Source organism: Nelumbo nucifera, chromosome 2 (genome assembly GCF_055504915.1).
Source record: "Nelumbo nucifera cultivar China Antique chromosome 2, China Antique-T2T, whole genome shotgun sequence".
NCBI lineage: Eukaryota > Viridiplantae > Streptophyta > Magnoliopsida > Proteales > Nelumbonaceae > Nelumbo > Nelumbo nucifera.
The window spans coordinates 102,093,711-102,110,516 of record NC_142650.1 but is presented as its reverse complement, the minus strand read 5'-3'; the positions used below and the strand labels follow the sequence as shown (position 1 = coordinate 102,110,516).

Genomic DNA, 16,806 nt, shown 5'->3' with positions numbered 1-16,806 from the left:
AGGAAAAATAAAATGCGAGAAATGTTTGATTATCCAAATTCGAATTTGAATTCAATCCCATTAAGGGTGATTTGGCTTCAACCCATTTATAATTGAATTCAATTTGATTTATATAGACGTGTGTATATATATATATATATATATATATATTAGGGAAAATTTCACTTACCCCACCTAATAAATTCTAATTTCACCATACAATTGGAAAACAATGATAGGGTGAATTGATGCCAATACAAGGGGAGTATTGGTATTTAGGTGGGGGTGGTGGAAGTTTCGAATTGTTATAGGTGTATGGTAGAGTGAAAAATATTCTTAGGTGGGCTTTAGTGAAATTTTCCCTAAAATTTATTTCATTGTTGGTTTATTAAAGTTGTGTTTGGTTTGAAGGAAAAAGTAGGAAAAGGAAGGGAAAAGTAGGGAAACCTTGTACTTTTCCCTACCTCCTTCAAACCAAACATAGCTTGAGAGAATGTTTCCAATGTAAATTGTTTTTATGCAATAGTTGCAGGTTTCAAAAACAAAATAAAACCAGCTGATTTGAAACAAACTTATTCTTGAGATAGAGACACAGAAAATATAGTTTGTTTTTTTTTTTTTTTACCAAAAGTGAAATAAAAAAAATGTGTTCTTGAATTTATGATTTAAAGAACATGTTTTCATCTGATTATTTAATATCATGTTCTAAAAATTATATAATCTATACACTGAAAATTTTGTTTTTGTTTTGATGATTTCAAAAAAATGTTAAAGCCAACTTGTTTTTACTTTTCAAAACAAAGACATAGTTTAAGAACTTTTTACTTTTTGTTTTTCTTTGTTTTGTTTTGTTTTGCTGATGTGGCAATTTAAAAAAAAATATTTTTGTTACATTTTGTTCATGAAATACAACACAAGTCCTTTTTAGTTCATTTTATTAATAATGTATCATATTTTGGTCATTTTTAATTTAATTAATTCAAAACAAATTTGAATATAAATCTAATGAATAAGATCTTATTGGAATTTGAATGTGAAGAAATCAAATTTGGATCTACCTATAACTGATATTCCAATTTGATTCAAATCGATCTGTTTACAACTCTAAAAAGCCCTAAGAAATTGAGAGTAGTTATGGTAGGGCTATCAATGGACTTTGAAACTCCGATTTGACTCTAGATCTGATTATCCTAGATTTGGATGTTAGAACTTGCATTCAATTAATAATTGGATCGGATACAAATTTAACCCCATCTGATTTGATTAACAATCCAAGTCTAATAAAAATTTATTATTTTATGTATATGTAGTATAATTATGTATAATCATATAAAGTTTATAATTGATAAATTTAATATTATTTGTTTTATGTACATTTATTATACATATCTAAATTAAAAATAATTAATTTTTTATATTTTTTGGTCATTTTAAACACAATAAAATAATTGTAAATTAAATCCAAATCCAATTCAAAATCCAACATAATAATCATGTCGATACGGGTATAAAGGTTTCATGAGTGGATGTGGATACAGATATAGATCTGAATTCAATTCGTTTACAGATAAATTATGGTTAATCATGTATATAAGAGTTTAAAATGCTTAACCTGTTTAATCAATCCTTCACCTACCCAAAAAGGAACTGTATTACCAACTCTCTCTCATTTCGGCATTCCGCTGGGAAATCTTGACCAGGTTTTCTCACATTGCACCAATGGCGATCAGATTCAGTTCAATCTTTTAATTTTTCTAGCTCCTCTCTTTACCCTAAATTTCCACTTTACATTTTATATACCTTTCAGCGTTTTATATTATTATATTTACTTTCTATTGACTCATAAGCAAACTGGACCAAGTAATTAATCCCCTGAATTCAGTTTTTGGGTTTTGAAAGAGTTTGTCGATTCATTTTATTTTATTTTCTTTAGGGTTTTAGTCAGAGCAATCATAAATTGTTAATAATACATGTAACTTCCAGTTAACAAACACCGCAAGCGTTAATGTACAAAATTTATACTTTTAGGCCCCGTTTGGTTCGTGGGAATAGGGGTTTGAATCGGAACCGGAATGGGCTATTCCGATTCTAATTGTTTGGTTGAATGGAATTTGAATCTCATTTTCATTTCTGCTGGAATGGCATTCCCCCATTTGAGAGAATGGTCATTCTCTGCCTCTTCCTTGAGAATAAAATCCTATTCCTATTGATTTTAATTTCCATTCCCATTTCTGTCTGAACCAAATAGACTATGGGAATGGACCATTCTGATTTCGACTGCGAATCAAACGGATCCTTAGTCTCATTTACAATGTTTCGAACTGTTGTTGATTCTGACGTTCAGACCATTCGGCTCAGGAATCGTCTAGACAGTGGGTTTTGTTTCACCCTTAATCCATTCTTTGGCCAAAAACCATTGACTTGGTCAGCATCCAGTTGGTCTTGGCAGTCGAAACGTCGACCCGTTCAACATAGACAATGATTTTTGACCTTTTTTATTTTAATTATTTTTTTAAATTAAAACGGATCATGCATTCAAACCAGATGGTCAAACTGCTGATCCAAAAAACTGGTGGTCAAAGCAATTCTGGTTCCGAATCAGTTTTTAAAACATTGCTCATTTGCACTTTCTTATAATGCAAACTTTGTACCTCAAAAATGAATTCGACTATAATACCGAAAAGACATGATATCAGAAGAAAATTAAAGCCAACCAACCAGAAGAACTTATACTCAACCAATCTACATTCCCATGCATTTACACCAGTGAGAATGAAATAATTCACACCGCAATCAAACTAAACCTCATATATTAACCAAGATATTATTTTTAAATTACTTTGTTAATGAAAGTAAGTAATTTTATGAAATTACTAATAAATAACAACAAAGAAGAAGAAAAGGCAGGAGCAGCCTAAAAAACCTAGCTCCTTGTTGGCTTCATACGGAGTAGGCTTGACTCCAGCACATTCATTATTCAATGTTCAAACAGGTGGTACCAAAGACACACCATACATTGCTTAGTTTTCTGTTCGTTTGTCCTTTACAGAGTTGAGTCCCACCGCCCCACGTACACTTGCACCATGTGTTTCTAACATTTCCTTTATATGAATATAGTAGATGAGAAAGACAGCTCTCTAATGCTCATGCTCATGAAGCAATACACCTTTGGACTGAAATTTATTACAGATTCAGAGGCTCTTTCTCTCTCTCTCTCAGATACACACACAAACCCCTTCTGAAGCAAGTTTCTGGGTCAGTCAAAATTTGAACAAATGTTGGAAAGAAACACCACTACTGGACTGAAATTTATTAAACATCTAGAACTTAGAAGACGTCTCTCTCTCTCTCAGAGAGACACATACACACAAACCCCTTGTGAAGCAAGTTTCTGGGTCAGTCAAAATTTGAACAAATGTTGGAAAGAAACACCACTATTGGACTGAAATTTATTAAACATGTAGAACTTAGAAGACGTCTCTCCCTCTCTCTCAGAGAGACACATACACACAAGCCCCTTGTGAAGAAAGTTTCTGGGTCAGTCAAAATTTGAACAAATGTTGGAAAGAAGAGATACTTTTATCTTCAAACTCAAGCAACAAATGAAGCCCAACATGATCTTTTCCTTGCAACTTCTTCCCCCTCATCTTAACCTTTTGACAAAACACAAAACTCAATTTCTTCACCAACAAGAATTTCCCTTGCACCTTTTCTCATTTATGTCAAATTATTTGTTCTTGTCACTGCAAATTGCAACTAAGACACCCAGAATTTGCGAGGCAATTTGTCCATTACTTGTTGCAACTTGTTGACTTGTTAAATATATATATTTTTCTATACAAGTGCTTGACATTTGACATAGGAATAGATGATTAATTGAACTGTAATAACACCCTAGTGCCAATACCTAAAGTTCTATACCTATACTCAATCATGTTTCTAAAAAGGTTTGTGACCTCAAATCTTCAACATTTAAAATTTGGATTTGTTCCTCACAGAATGCACCTCACACCAACCTCACAACACGTTGCAGCCATGCATTAGAGATATCTCCCATGAATGATACTTTATAAATAGGGTACGGAGATGTTGGCTGCAATGTACTACTGTAAGGTTGGTGTGAGACGTGTAACAAATCCATAACTAGGGTTAGCCACCTAGTAGCCCCAAGTGACCAATCTATAAAGTCAACCCCTTAAAATATCAGATTTAATTGCTTTTGTATAAACACCAACTGACCTTCACAAGTCATAACTCAATCGTACCTACCCAGAAAGCTAAGCATTTTTAAATAATTTTAGGGAGTGTTATTTTTCTGTTCTGAGTTCCAAAACAAAACCAACTGGATTAAAAATCAATTGTACCTTGAAAGAAAACGATGTGCTTCATTATTTACCTGGCTCAATTGCGTATTCAGAGTTTTCACCAATTGATACATTTTTTTTTCTTTATGCAATTTGATAAATTTACAGATAGATATAATAGGCCTTCATTTAGAAATGCTGATTGGAAAAATACATGCTTATTGATAAATGTTTATCCTGTTTATGAGTGTATGGTGAAAAAACACTTTTTTTCAAATGAGATAGTATAGAAACGCAATAAGCACTTATTGAAAAAGTGCTTATTGAGAAACGCAATGTAATTCTGAAAATTACATGATGGGCCAGAAACGCAATAAGCACTTACTGAAAAAGTGCTTAGAAATAAGTCAAAATTTTTTATTTCTTCAAAACAGGCTTATTTTCTGTAATAAGCATTTATTTGGCTTTTTCTCTAAATGCACATAAGTGCTTATTGGTGTGGCCCTGGCCTAACTCTTTTGGAGACCCTGAAAACTCTGCTACACAACGGAAGGTAGTCCACCTCCCTCCCTTTAGCCAGTGACTAGTGACCCTGAAAACTGATACATATTGTACATATCGATACATTGAACCATGTTATATACATGTTCTTTTTTTTTTCCAAAAAAGAAACCAATATATGTGCTCCTGAATTTCTTGTCTAAAGAATATATTTCCATGTCATTATTTACTATCACATTCCAGAATCATATAATTTCCATGCTAAAAAATTGTGTTTTTTGTTACAAAAACCATTATTTTAATGGTTTTATAAACTGAATTTTTTGGAATAAAACCAATTTGCTTTTGCTTTTCAATTTTCAACACAAGAACTGTCTATTTATTTTTTTCGCCTGATATGATAATTCCAAGAACAGATGAAACAAAAATGGTCATGCTATATAAGGCATCCTTTGTTTATAACCACAGTGTCTATACCCATAATGTTAAAAGTTCAATGAAAGGAATTTTTTGAGAATTAAAGAGATGATGGAGTTGTGCTTCAGTATGAGATGACAATTCCTTTTCTCCATAGTCCTTGACTTACAAACCCAAGCCAAGAAGCAAGAAGTGCAAAGGATACCACATGCAGGCCACCTTCACAGAATCACAGCTAATGTTTATGACCCCCTAAACCCGGCAGTGAATTTTTCTCTTTCTTTAACCAGTATTTAGTACTATGATGGAAAGTGAAACCAAACAAATTACTGGCTTCTAATTACAAAAAATGCATGATAGTTTTCAAAACACTAAACAGCACAAATAACATCTATAAAAAAAAAACACAAATAACCAACCGAAACGCCATCAATATCATAGAAGGTGCTACTCTTCAACAGGGTCCTGACTAGCCCCTAGGCCCCCTACAGGGGAATCATAATAATCATATTCATCATCCTCGTCACGATCTTCCATGGTTTTCCCAAAAATAAATGGTTTTGTTCCCATTGTAGTAAAAGGCATGAGGCCAAGAGCTCGGGCTGTTTTGATCTCTCTAGCTACCTTCCTCTGGGCTTTGGCACTAATTTTTGTCTACAGGTGGAGAAAAATTATTAGGGAATGATTCAAAATTAATTAGAGGAAATATTACAAATTTCATTAAAGACAATTTTTGAACTTGCACTTCCTCACCTTGCTCCTTTTGATAATAAGTCCTGCTTCTGTAAGGAAGTTGGCAAGGAATCTCACATTCTGCATGAAATCATTAGGTTTAGTGACTTTTTTGCAAGATGTCCCAGAAGTTCATTGGGAGAAACAAGCAATCTTGCAGTAAGAGGAAATGAATTTGGGGATCAGGATAGTGAAAAATTACAATTTCTAAAGGATTGCCTGAATTAACAGTCAAAAGCATGCAATTCTATGAGAATATCTAAAGCTGTGTAGGAACCCAATTACAATAAACAATTAATATAATTGAAGTAGAAGAATAAAACAGCCTGTGTATCTGCAGGGTTAAGGCTTCCTACATCTGTCCCTCCCCAGACCCTGCATTTGTGGGAGCCTTGTGCACTGGGCTGCCTCTTTTTTTTTTTTTTTGCTGCAAAAGCAAGAAATTACATCCTAATTCACTCGTTTGGGGAAGAGGGAATGGAAAATTTTGAAATTTGATACAGAAGCCAAGAAAGGGGACTTCTTTCAATCTGCACTAAAATTGCACCCACCTATATTTTGGAATATTTTGCAAGCACAGTGAGTTTCAAGGCGCTAGGTACCATTTCACACATTTTTTTATGAATACCATTTCACACAATGGAATCCTCAAATACAGAATTTCTATACACCAAGTTCTTCTCTTCATGCCCTGTAACCATTTATGCTCACCAAAATACTAGTGACCCTTATTTATGCTCATCAAAACACTAATGTCCCCTATTTATGGATCTTGAGTTCAGCATAGAAATTGGATCAGCAATGTGGAAACTAAAAAAAAAACAAGCATATTTGCTTTCTGCTGTCTCAACAATTCCAAAAACATTAAAAAAGACATGTTCTCATCTGTAGAATACCAACCAAAGGACCTTAACCTATAAATATACTAAATGGCCGCAAGGAACAAAGTTAATTTTTAATAAAGTGCTCACACAGGGAGTGGGGGATCAGGGGGATCAAGTTGGCATAATTTCTTGGTTATGCTCATCTAATAGACTGTCTATTGAGATATTGCAAATATATGTTAATGGCGATTCACCACTTATGCAGGATAGAACTTTTAAGGGAGATGGAGATACCCTAATTTTGGCATGTTAAAGAGAAGGTAGATCTACAAAAGTTAAGTATTGTTCTAGGCATCACACCTAGAAGGAGGAAAGTAACCTAGATTCCCTATGGTTTCTAAGAATCAATCCTGGAGATAAGCATTATAACTTCAAATGAGTTTAGAGAATTCTTGTTCAAAGTAAACAGACAATACTTTGTTTATTACATCGAAAAAACATGGTATATGAATATATAGAGTTGGATAGAGAAATTTCTTCTTAAGCAAGTAACTTGTTCCTTCGGCTACCTGTCACCAGACTCATTGTACCTTGTAAATATTACCTACCCAACACCTGCTTGTCACTTAGAGATGATAACATGTACATTCACTACCTTGTCCCCTACTTGGAGATAATAGATTTATGATCAACTCTTAAGTATCAACTTACTTCTCTTTATATACTGATGGATCCTTTCAAACTGAAACAAGGAATGCAGCTACAGGTTTTTTTATTCTGGGTAGTACTAATAATGTTGTTTATGCAGCAAGTCGATGTGTCAAAGCATCTGGATCTCTACAGGCTGAATGGTGGGCCCTCCTGGATGGACTGAAGCAAGCAGTACAGATGCAGATAAAAATAAAATCGCTTGCTGTTTTTTCTGATTCTGCTAAAGTTGTTGATGGTTTCTACTGTGAAGAGGAAGATTGGACTATCGAGCCTCTTAGAGAGGAAATATGGAATCTGACCAAGTTTTTTTGACATTATACGTATAAACCATATTAGCAGAACTTTGAATTTAAAAGTCCACGAACAAGCCTATGATGCTTGTAAATATAACCATATAGTGTGTGAACAGGGGATGCCCTGGAACTCCTGTAATTATGCTTTGAATGAATGAAGTTCCTCCGCTTTGCTTTTTTGAAATGAAAAAAAAAAACTTCAACTCAGCCTTAATCCCAACTATTTCATGTCTGCTACACAAATCTTGTCCCATCATTGTGTTCTATAAAGAACCTTTTTTTATAAATCCATAACAAAACATTTTTTAGGGGCCATTACATAATGTAATGGTAAAATCTCGTGCTGAAAAGCATGAGAACATGGGTTTGAATCTGAGTAATGACCTTTTTTTATTAAGAACCATTTTTCTGTCAAATTATAAACCCTTGCTCAGTTATCACCGCACCCAAGCATTGTTTTGTAATTAAAAAAAAAAGAGGGATAGAACCTGAACTCTAAATGGCAAACTACTAAGTTGTCCTCGTATTCAAACAACCCTAAACAAAAGACAAAACATTAACACATTCTTATGATATGAACAATGTAGTAGCTAAATAAAATAGAAACACCAATATGGATAGCCCAACTAATCTAGTAGCTATAACTATTGGAAGTCTATTTGGGTTTGGTTAACTGCAGCAACTGCACCCTGAAAAGCACATAAGGGAATCAAAGGAAGCTTATACATGCCCTACAAATAAATGCCTATCAATCTCAAAGCTGCTCCTTGCTTCTTCTCCTTTTTTGTGGCTGCATCAACCACTTAAATAGGCAATGTAAATGCACTAAAATTCATTGTTGAATGCAATTGGAGATTGGAAGGAAAAGAAAAAAAGCTGGCAATGTTCTCCATCACATAGGGACTTCACATAGTTCTTTAGGAATCAATTCAAATTATGCAAAATGAGAAAATCCCTACCCGAAAATCAGCTTTCCTAAGTACTTCCTCTGTTGTGGTTTCAAATTGAGACCTTTTGAAAGGCTTGGGAACTCCAGGCCTTGTAAGATCAAGATCCTGCATAAAAGAAAAGTTTATACATCAGCAGCATAAGAAGGAAGTGAAAGATGTTTCTTTTTTCCCTTAATGAATTTTATCTTTATTGCCAAAAGGGAAAAAAAAAGAATAGTGAGAGAAAATGATAGAAAAAGCAACTTTACATGCTAAGTACAAAAATTGATAGCATGCAAGATATACCCTATTCTACAAGCATTCTACTAGTGAACATGGTCTGTGATATGATTCTGGAATTCACCAGCACAGCAACTTTTGATTAAAACAATAAAACTGCACAAGTCCAAAGGATAATTGTAGATGACAACATAAAAAGGATACGGTTATTTTTGGTAGCAAATAAAAGAAAAAATTTATTGAGATAAAACAAGAAAAGTACAAGACAGGTGATAAGATATTACCCAACAAAGCCAAGTCTCAAAGGCTCATAGCCTGGATTTTGGCAGGGAAGCTTACAAGGCTAGCATCTGATATCAATATCCATCATCTACTTTGGAAATAATTGGTCAACCATGTAATCCATAGTCTTAATCAACATGGTAATAAGCATCCTTGAGATCAATCTTGTAACATTCTTGTGTTAATGCACTCACTATGGGATTTCCTAAACTGCTTATCAACAATACCTTGACTAAGAGCACAAAATAAACTAAAAATGCCACCAATGAAGACTCTCTGAGCAACTCCATTCGGTCTTCATGCATATACAAACACAAAGGTACTGCAATGGATAAAGGAACCAAACAAAATACATTGTGGAAGTGGCCCAGAGCCAGGAAGCATAGACATGCCAAACGGGTTATTGTAGGGTCTGTCATTACCTTAACAAGAATTCCTTGCACTATTTTATTTTTTTGATAATGATAAGTAACATTTTAATTGCATTAGAAAGAATCTCTTAACTGCTTCACAAAGTAAGAAGTAGGCTAAAGTAGGTGCAACGCCAACTCATATATGAAAGTGAAACAAATCAGACAGCAATCAATGTCCCCAGTGATCCCCACTCCATATGGTCCCTTACTGAGTTACTGCCCCTGTTCTTGCTAATGAATCAGCCAAATTATTTGCATTTCTAGGTACCCATTTGAATGAGTTATTCAAACTGCTACCTAGGACTTGTGACTAACTAAAGGCCTGAAAATCCATGGAATGCCTTCTGGTTTCTTAATCCAATAAATTATAGTTTGGCAGTCTCCCACCACCTTCTCTCTCATACCATTCATACTCATAGAAATCGTTGCACATTTTAACATGTGGATGCATGGTTGTATGTGTATATATTATGGGTGGAGTGTCAGACAATGGTGTGATAAGGCTACAGAAGTTCGTCAATCAGACAGAATTGCTCCATCATCCCCTTCTCAAGGATATGATAGGTGCAATGATGCAAGGTGTCCCAACCAGAAATGCAAAGGTGTAAACCTCCCAAGCATGGATTTTTAATTAATAAATAATTAAAGCAAATAAATAAATATAGTAAATATCCCATAAATATGAAAAATTAGAAAGCTTAACCACCAATTTTCAATATATAATTTAAGTATAAGCACAAAGTATCACAATCCATAATTATTTAAATATCATCAGCTACTGATAGTCTCATACATCACTTGCAAAGTTCAAATAAAATTTCAGAATCAACAATTCACATAATTTGCATAATACTAATAAAACTAGTATCATCTTTTATAAATATGGAATGGACAAACATGGCAAGTTTCAACACTTCAAGGAAATATAAGAGAAACAACACTGTAGCAGCTAAAGAAGTTAGGCTAATCTTTTTCTTATTTTTTAGTTCCCCAAGGATATTGAGTCATTAAAGTACCTTAACATCATATGTCATCCCAGGTCTAAAAGTCACATCAGCTCTGAATGAATAGTCATCACCTGTTATCTCATCAGGATTAAATTCAAAGTATGTGGCAGCTTTCTTCAGCTTCCCATCCATACCATCTGACAATGTATTGAAACTTTCATCTAGACCATCAAAAAACTCTGAATTATTGCTTCCACCCTTAGAGCCAAAACCAGATCTTCCATGAGCCTTTTCAAGTCTATCAAGTTTCTGGAAGAATGCATCATTGTTTGACCTACTGTCAGAAAATCCACTGAATATACGCCTCTCAAAATCATCAGCTGACTCAAAGGAATTTCCGGTCCCATTGTCATTAATCTCATTACCTGTTTAAGATCCAAGGCACAATAAGTAGAATGATGAATTTCCATGTAAAGTTACCAAGAGAAACTGGAAAAACAGCTGCTTCAGAAATATTTCACATGATGCAATCAGCACAACAAGAATCATAATTCTGGCTAATGTTTCAAAATATGGAGGCATGATGCAAGGCATTTCATTTCCTGGAGGCATTGGGTGTAGTTTAGAACATAAGAGATATAAACCTCCTTAAGAGGAAGGGGATGAGGAGGAAGAAGAGGAAGGAGGATCTCATCCCTTTTCTGGTTTCTTTTTTCATGAAAGATGTCTTGTGTTAAGAAGAACGAAGATGCATAACACTGCATTTAAAAGTTAAAAGGTGGGGGGGTCTGAGCGCAGAGTCCCCAACTTTCATTCCTTTCTCTTTCCTTCCCCTCCCTTTCCTTTTCTTTTCTTTCTTTTCTCTTTTTTCCTTCTCTTCTCTTTCTTTCTTTCCCTTCCCTTCCATTTCCTTTTCTTTCTTTTGTCTTTTTGGTATGAGGCACATGAGCATCTCTGGCCTACGTCTTAGGGCATTTTGGGGGTGCCTTGCCTGGAGCTGCGCCTCCAGGCATATGCCTCCATTGCCTTTTAAAACACTGATTCTGGCTTGTAGATATTGTTAGGAATTATAACTTATAAGCAAGTAGAACAAAGATGACATGAAGTCTTGGGCATCAAGATATTCAGTTAAGCATTACTCTATCAATAATCAAATAAAAATAAGTTGAAACAGATGTGAATCAGTCCTCTAAAACTGATATAAACTTGGTTAAAATTAGAAAGAAAAGAAGAAAAGTAGAGGACAGCAGTACAAAGGAAGAAGAGGAAGAAGAAGAAGAGTTTGATAATCTCCTCTCTCCCCTCTCTAATCCTTTTGTTAGTCTCCATTCATTGGGCTAATTACAAGTATGCCCTTAAGTGGGCGGCCAGGTAAGCAGAAACTTAAAGTAAGCTTACAAAAGAAATAACAGGCCCATTAACAAACAAAATAAATAACACACTACAAGAATAGATACTAGGGCCCATTCGGCCCAGTCTCTCTACACACCCCCTCAAGCTGAGCATAGATGTCAATCATGCCCAGCTTGCTTTTATAGTGTGTCAACTTCCCTCTTGGAACTCCCTTAGTCAAAACATCAGCCAACTGTTCTTCTAAGGCAATAAATGGCAAGCAAACTTCTCCTAAGGAAACTCTTTCCCATATAAAATGTCTATCAACCTCAATGTGCTTAGTTCTGTCATGTTGAATAGGATTATGTGCAATATTGATAGCTGTCTGGTTGTCACGATAGAGCATCATTGGCTTTTCATAGTCAACCCCCAATTCTTCTAAAAGTGATCGCAGCCACAGTAATTCTGACACACTATGTGCCATTGCCCTGTATTTTGCTTCAGCAGAGGATCTGGCAATTATAAGTTGTTCCTTACTCCATGAAACAATGTTCCCTACCACCAAAGCACAATAACCAGAGGTGGATCTCCTATTATCAATACACCCGGCCCAATCAGCATCAATGTATGCCTCCAGCTTCATGTGTCCATGTTTGGCAAATAGAATACTTTTCCCTGGAGTACCTTTCAAATAACATAGAACTCTTTCTGCAGCAGCTAAATGTGTATATCTGGGAGAACGCATAAACTGACTAATAACACTCACTGCATAGGAAATATCTGGTCGAGTCATGTAGAGATATAACAACTTCCCAAGCAATCTCTGAAACACTCCCCTATCAAATAAAAGTTCACCATTTGTAGCAGAAAGCTTACGATTGGGATCAATAGGAGTGGCAACCGGTTTAGCACAAAGTTTACTAGTCTCTGCAAGGAGGTGAAGGATATATTTGCGTTGAGAAATGAAGATACCATCCTTAGATCTAGCAACTTCAATTCCCAAGAAATACCTGAGATCTCCTAAATCCTTGATCTCAAATTTAGATTTAAAAAACTTTTTGAGCTTATTGACCTCCTGGGTGTTATTACCCGTGACCACAATGTCATCAACATAAACTATCAGGAAGATCACCAAAAAGTCACTTCTTTTCAAGAATAAGGTATGGTCAAATTGAGTTTGTGTGTAACCAAATGAGACAAGAGCACCCCTAAATCTCTCAAACCAGGCCCGAAGAGACTGTTTGAGACCATAAATGGATTTCTGCAGTTTACACATCTTCCCTTACATTTCCTTTCCATACACTCCCAAAGGCAAAAACATATAGACTTTTTCATGTAAATCTCCATTCAATAAGGCATTTTTAACATCAAACTAGTGGAGAGGCCAATCAAAAGTAGCAGCTAGGGGCAACACAATCCGGACTGAGGTCATCTTGGCCACAGGAGCAAGGGTCTCAAGATAGTCAATACCATACATCTGAGTGTAGCCTTTAGCAACCAATTTGGCCTTAAACCACTCAATAGAGCCATCAGAATGATATTGAATGGCAAATACCCATTTACAACCCACTGGTTCCTTCCCTTCTGGCAAAACCACAATATCCCATATATGGTTCTTATGCAAAGCATTCAATTCAGCCATCATAGCATCCCTCCATTCAGGTTTAGATAGGGCTCCTGGTACAGACTTGGGTATCACATGGGAAGAAACATAAGCAAGAAAAGAGTAGTAGGTAAAGGATAGAAGGATAATAGGATAGGTGTTTAGAGATACAATGGGTTGTACACTTCCGCTTGCCCTTGCGAAGAGCAATAGGAAGATCAAGGTCTGGAAAAGAAGTAGATGGGTCAAAGGAAGGTTGACAAGTTACCTCAGTAATGATGGGAGGATTAAGAGGCTCTTCTGTAGGATGGAAACAACTTGCCCATGCCTAAATCTATGTCTTTGGTACCATCTATGGAGAACAAGATGTGGAGGAATTATAGGAAGATGAGGTGGAGGAGTAGGAATACTAGAGGTAGGTCCAGTGGGAGAAGTGGGCACCTCATCAGATGACTCAAAAGGAACAGGAAGAGGAACTACTGGAGACATAGCAAAGGGTTCCTCAGATTGCTCCCCCTCAAGAGGAATACTAAAGAAAGGAGTAGACTCAGCAAATGTGACGTCCCGAAATACAAAGCGGGTGCCACTAACCATATCAAAACAACAATATCCCTTCTGTGTGGAGGCATATCCTAGAAAAACACATTTACGAGCCTTGGGTTCAAATTTGTGCCTTTGATAGCTGTGAACATGTACATAACAGTGTCAACACTCTTGCCTGAATAGAGAAAAGAACAAGAATAATCTTAGAGGTGTCCAGAATGAATGATCCCCACCTCAAGAGTCTATTATATATTAAAAGATATGTGCAATTACAAGAATGTCCATACAAAGCTGAAAGAGAAAAGAAGAACAAGATGTAAAAGTAATATACAACAGGGACTATACTAATAAAGTACATCAAGTTATAGAGTCTCCACACCCCCCCCCTCAAACTGATGCCTCGACATAAGCATCAGTTTGTCTATAAGAAAGAGATGTCGAACTACAGTCATAGCTTTGGTTAAGATATCAGCAATCTGCATGTCCGAGGCTGCATGAGGAAGCGATATAGACCCAGTAGTGAAGAGATCTCAGATAAAATGGCAGTCCACCTCGATGTGCTTGGTCCTCTCATGGAAGACTGGGTTAAATGCAATCTTGATAGCACTCGTATTGTCTGCATAGAGAGGAATAGGAGTATGAACCTAAATGCCAAGATCCATAAAGAGAGATTGTAACCAAACAATTTCATTGCAAACCGAAGACATGGCCCTATACTCTACTTCAGTAGAAGACTTGGAGACTGTTTGTTGTTTCTTACACTTCCAAGAGATGAGCAAATCACCCATAAAAACACACCACCCAGAAGTGGACCTACGAGTGTCTGGACAACCAGCCCAATCTGCATCAGCATATGCTCTCAACTGAATAGGAGAGGAGAAGAACAGTCCCTAGGAGACGGTAAGCCACAAGCCCAATTCGCTCTGCCACCTGAAATGGGCCGAAGTATCTGGGAGATAGTTTATGGGATGCCCTCTTCACCAGGGAGGTCTGTCTGTACGGTTGGAGTCGTAGATAAACCCAATCCACAACTGACAACTCTAATTCTTGATGCTTCTTATCATAGGCTAATTTCATTCGTTGTCGGGCTTGTTGCAAGTGGAATTCGAGGAGATTGAGTGTACTATCTATTGCTTGCAACTGTGCCTCCACCGAAGTACCTGGCTCATACAGCAGAATGGAAGGAGGTTCATAACCGTACAACACCTTAAAGGGTGTCGTTCCAGCTGAAACCTGGAACGTGGTAATTATACCAATATTCAGCCCAGGGCAGCCACTGGGCCCACTGTTTGGACCTGTCACCCACAAAACATCTCAAGTATGTCTCCATAGTTTTCAAGGCATCTAGGCGATTCTAGGCAACACTGGGGCGCCTAGTCGCCTAGGTGGGTGCCTAGGCGATAAAAATTTTATAATATAAAAATCTGACTTTTGCTAGTTTCCTAGTTTTATATACCACACAACATGTATGTTAATTGAAAAAATGACAATTCTATTTATTAAGAACATTAAATTTCCTCTAAAAATGTGGAAAATCATCACATCTAAAAGATAAAAATCTTTTACATATATTAATTTTAAAAATAATACTACTATAATAAGTATTTAATAGAGAAAATTGATATTAATTAGCAGCTAAAGATGCTTATCAACTTTATATGATAAATATTCAAGATGGAAAGTAAAATAGAAAAAAAAAACAAGGATGGAGTTTCTGTTTTATTTAATTAGAGAGAGAGAGAGAAAATAGAAAAAATAACTTTATTATTCTATTCTTTCTTTCTCTTTCTTTTCTTTCTTTCTTTCTTTTCTTTTCTCTTCTCAAAACCCTTTGATCTTTTAAATTTCAATAGTAAAACATTAAAACAAAGTATAATTGATATATATAGCACATAATAAAATGTATTAACACATACATTAATAAGATACAACAATATAAATGATATTATAAAAGGCACCCGCCTTGTCATTTTTGTCGCCTAGGCGGGCACTCAGTCGCCTAGAAGGGTGCCTAGTTGCTAAAAGTCAAGGCGTTTGGGCCCCAGCCAAGGGCGCCTAGTCGCCTAGGCGATGCCTTGACAACTATGTATGTCTCTAAGCAACGGTTGACTACTTCTGACTGCCCATCTGTCTGAGGATGGTAACTGGTAGAATGCAACATCTGGACCCCTTGAGCTGTGAAGTATGCCTTCCAGAAGGTGCTCATGAAGAGGGGGTTCCGATCTGTTAATATGGACTATGGTGCCCTGTGCAGTTTGGCTACCTCCCGGATGTAAGCATGGGCCACTATAGTTGCTAAGTATGGTCGGGAAAGACTGATGAAGTGAGCATATTTACTTAGCCGGTCCACCACCACCAACACCACTGATTTTCCATGGGACGTGGGAAGCCCAGTTATAAAGTCCATAGTGACTTCTTCCCATACCCTCTCCGAAATGGGTAGAGGTTGCAGCAACCCGGCTGGAGTTTGTGTGCTATATTTCTGCTGGTGGTAGATAGTGCATCGGGCCACAAACTCTTGCACCATCCTTTTCATACTTTTCCAGTAATAGTGGGCTGCCAGGTGTTTATAGGTGCAGAGAACTCCGGAGTGTCCCCCTTGGGCCTTGTTATGGAAGAGTTGAAGCAGCTCCTGGTGATGTTTGGATTCCCCTGATACCACCATTCAGCCCTTGTAGAAGAGAACGTCATTCTGGACTGTGTATCCTGGGGCCTGTGCACCATCCTCAAGGATCTGGGCCCGAATTTGGGCTAAG

The 16,806-nt window shown here is 36.4% G+C and overlaps 1 protein-coding gene across 3 annotated transcripts in view; it reads right to left on the bottom strand.

Annotated features, from left to right (window-relative positions):
- Window positions 1-5,199: 5,199 nt before the first annotated feature.
- LOC104611118 (Ribosomal protein S18) overlaps window positions 5,200-16,806 on the bottom strand; it is a 29,375-nt gene continuing 17,768 nt past the window's right edge. For all 3 annotated transcript variants that reach the window (XM_010278047.3, XM_019200077.2, XM_088898247.1), the window contains 4 exons: window positions 10,642-10,997; window positions 8,721-8,816; window positions 5,955-6,014; window positions 5,200-5,855 (listed from right to left, as the gene is read on the bottom strand). In XM_010278047.3, coding sequence (XP_010276349.1) covers window positions 5,649-5,855; window positions 5,955-6,014; window positions 8,721-8,816; window positions 10,642-10,997 — 719 coding nt within the window. In that variant the 3' untranslated portion in view covers window positions 5,200-5,648. The remainder of the gene's footprint in view (window positions 5,856-5,954; window positions 6,015-8,720; window positions 8,817-10,641; window positions 10,998-16,806) is intronic.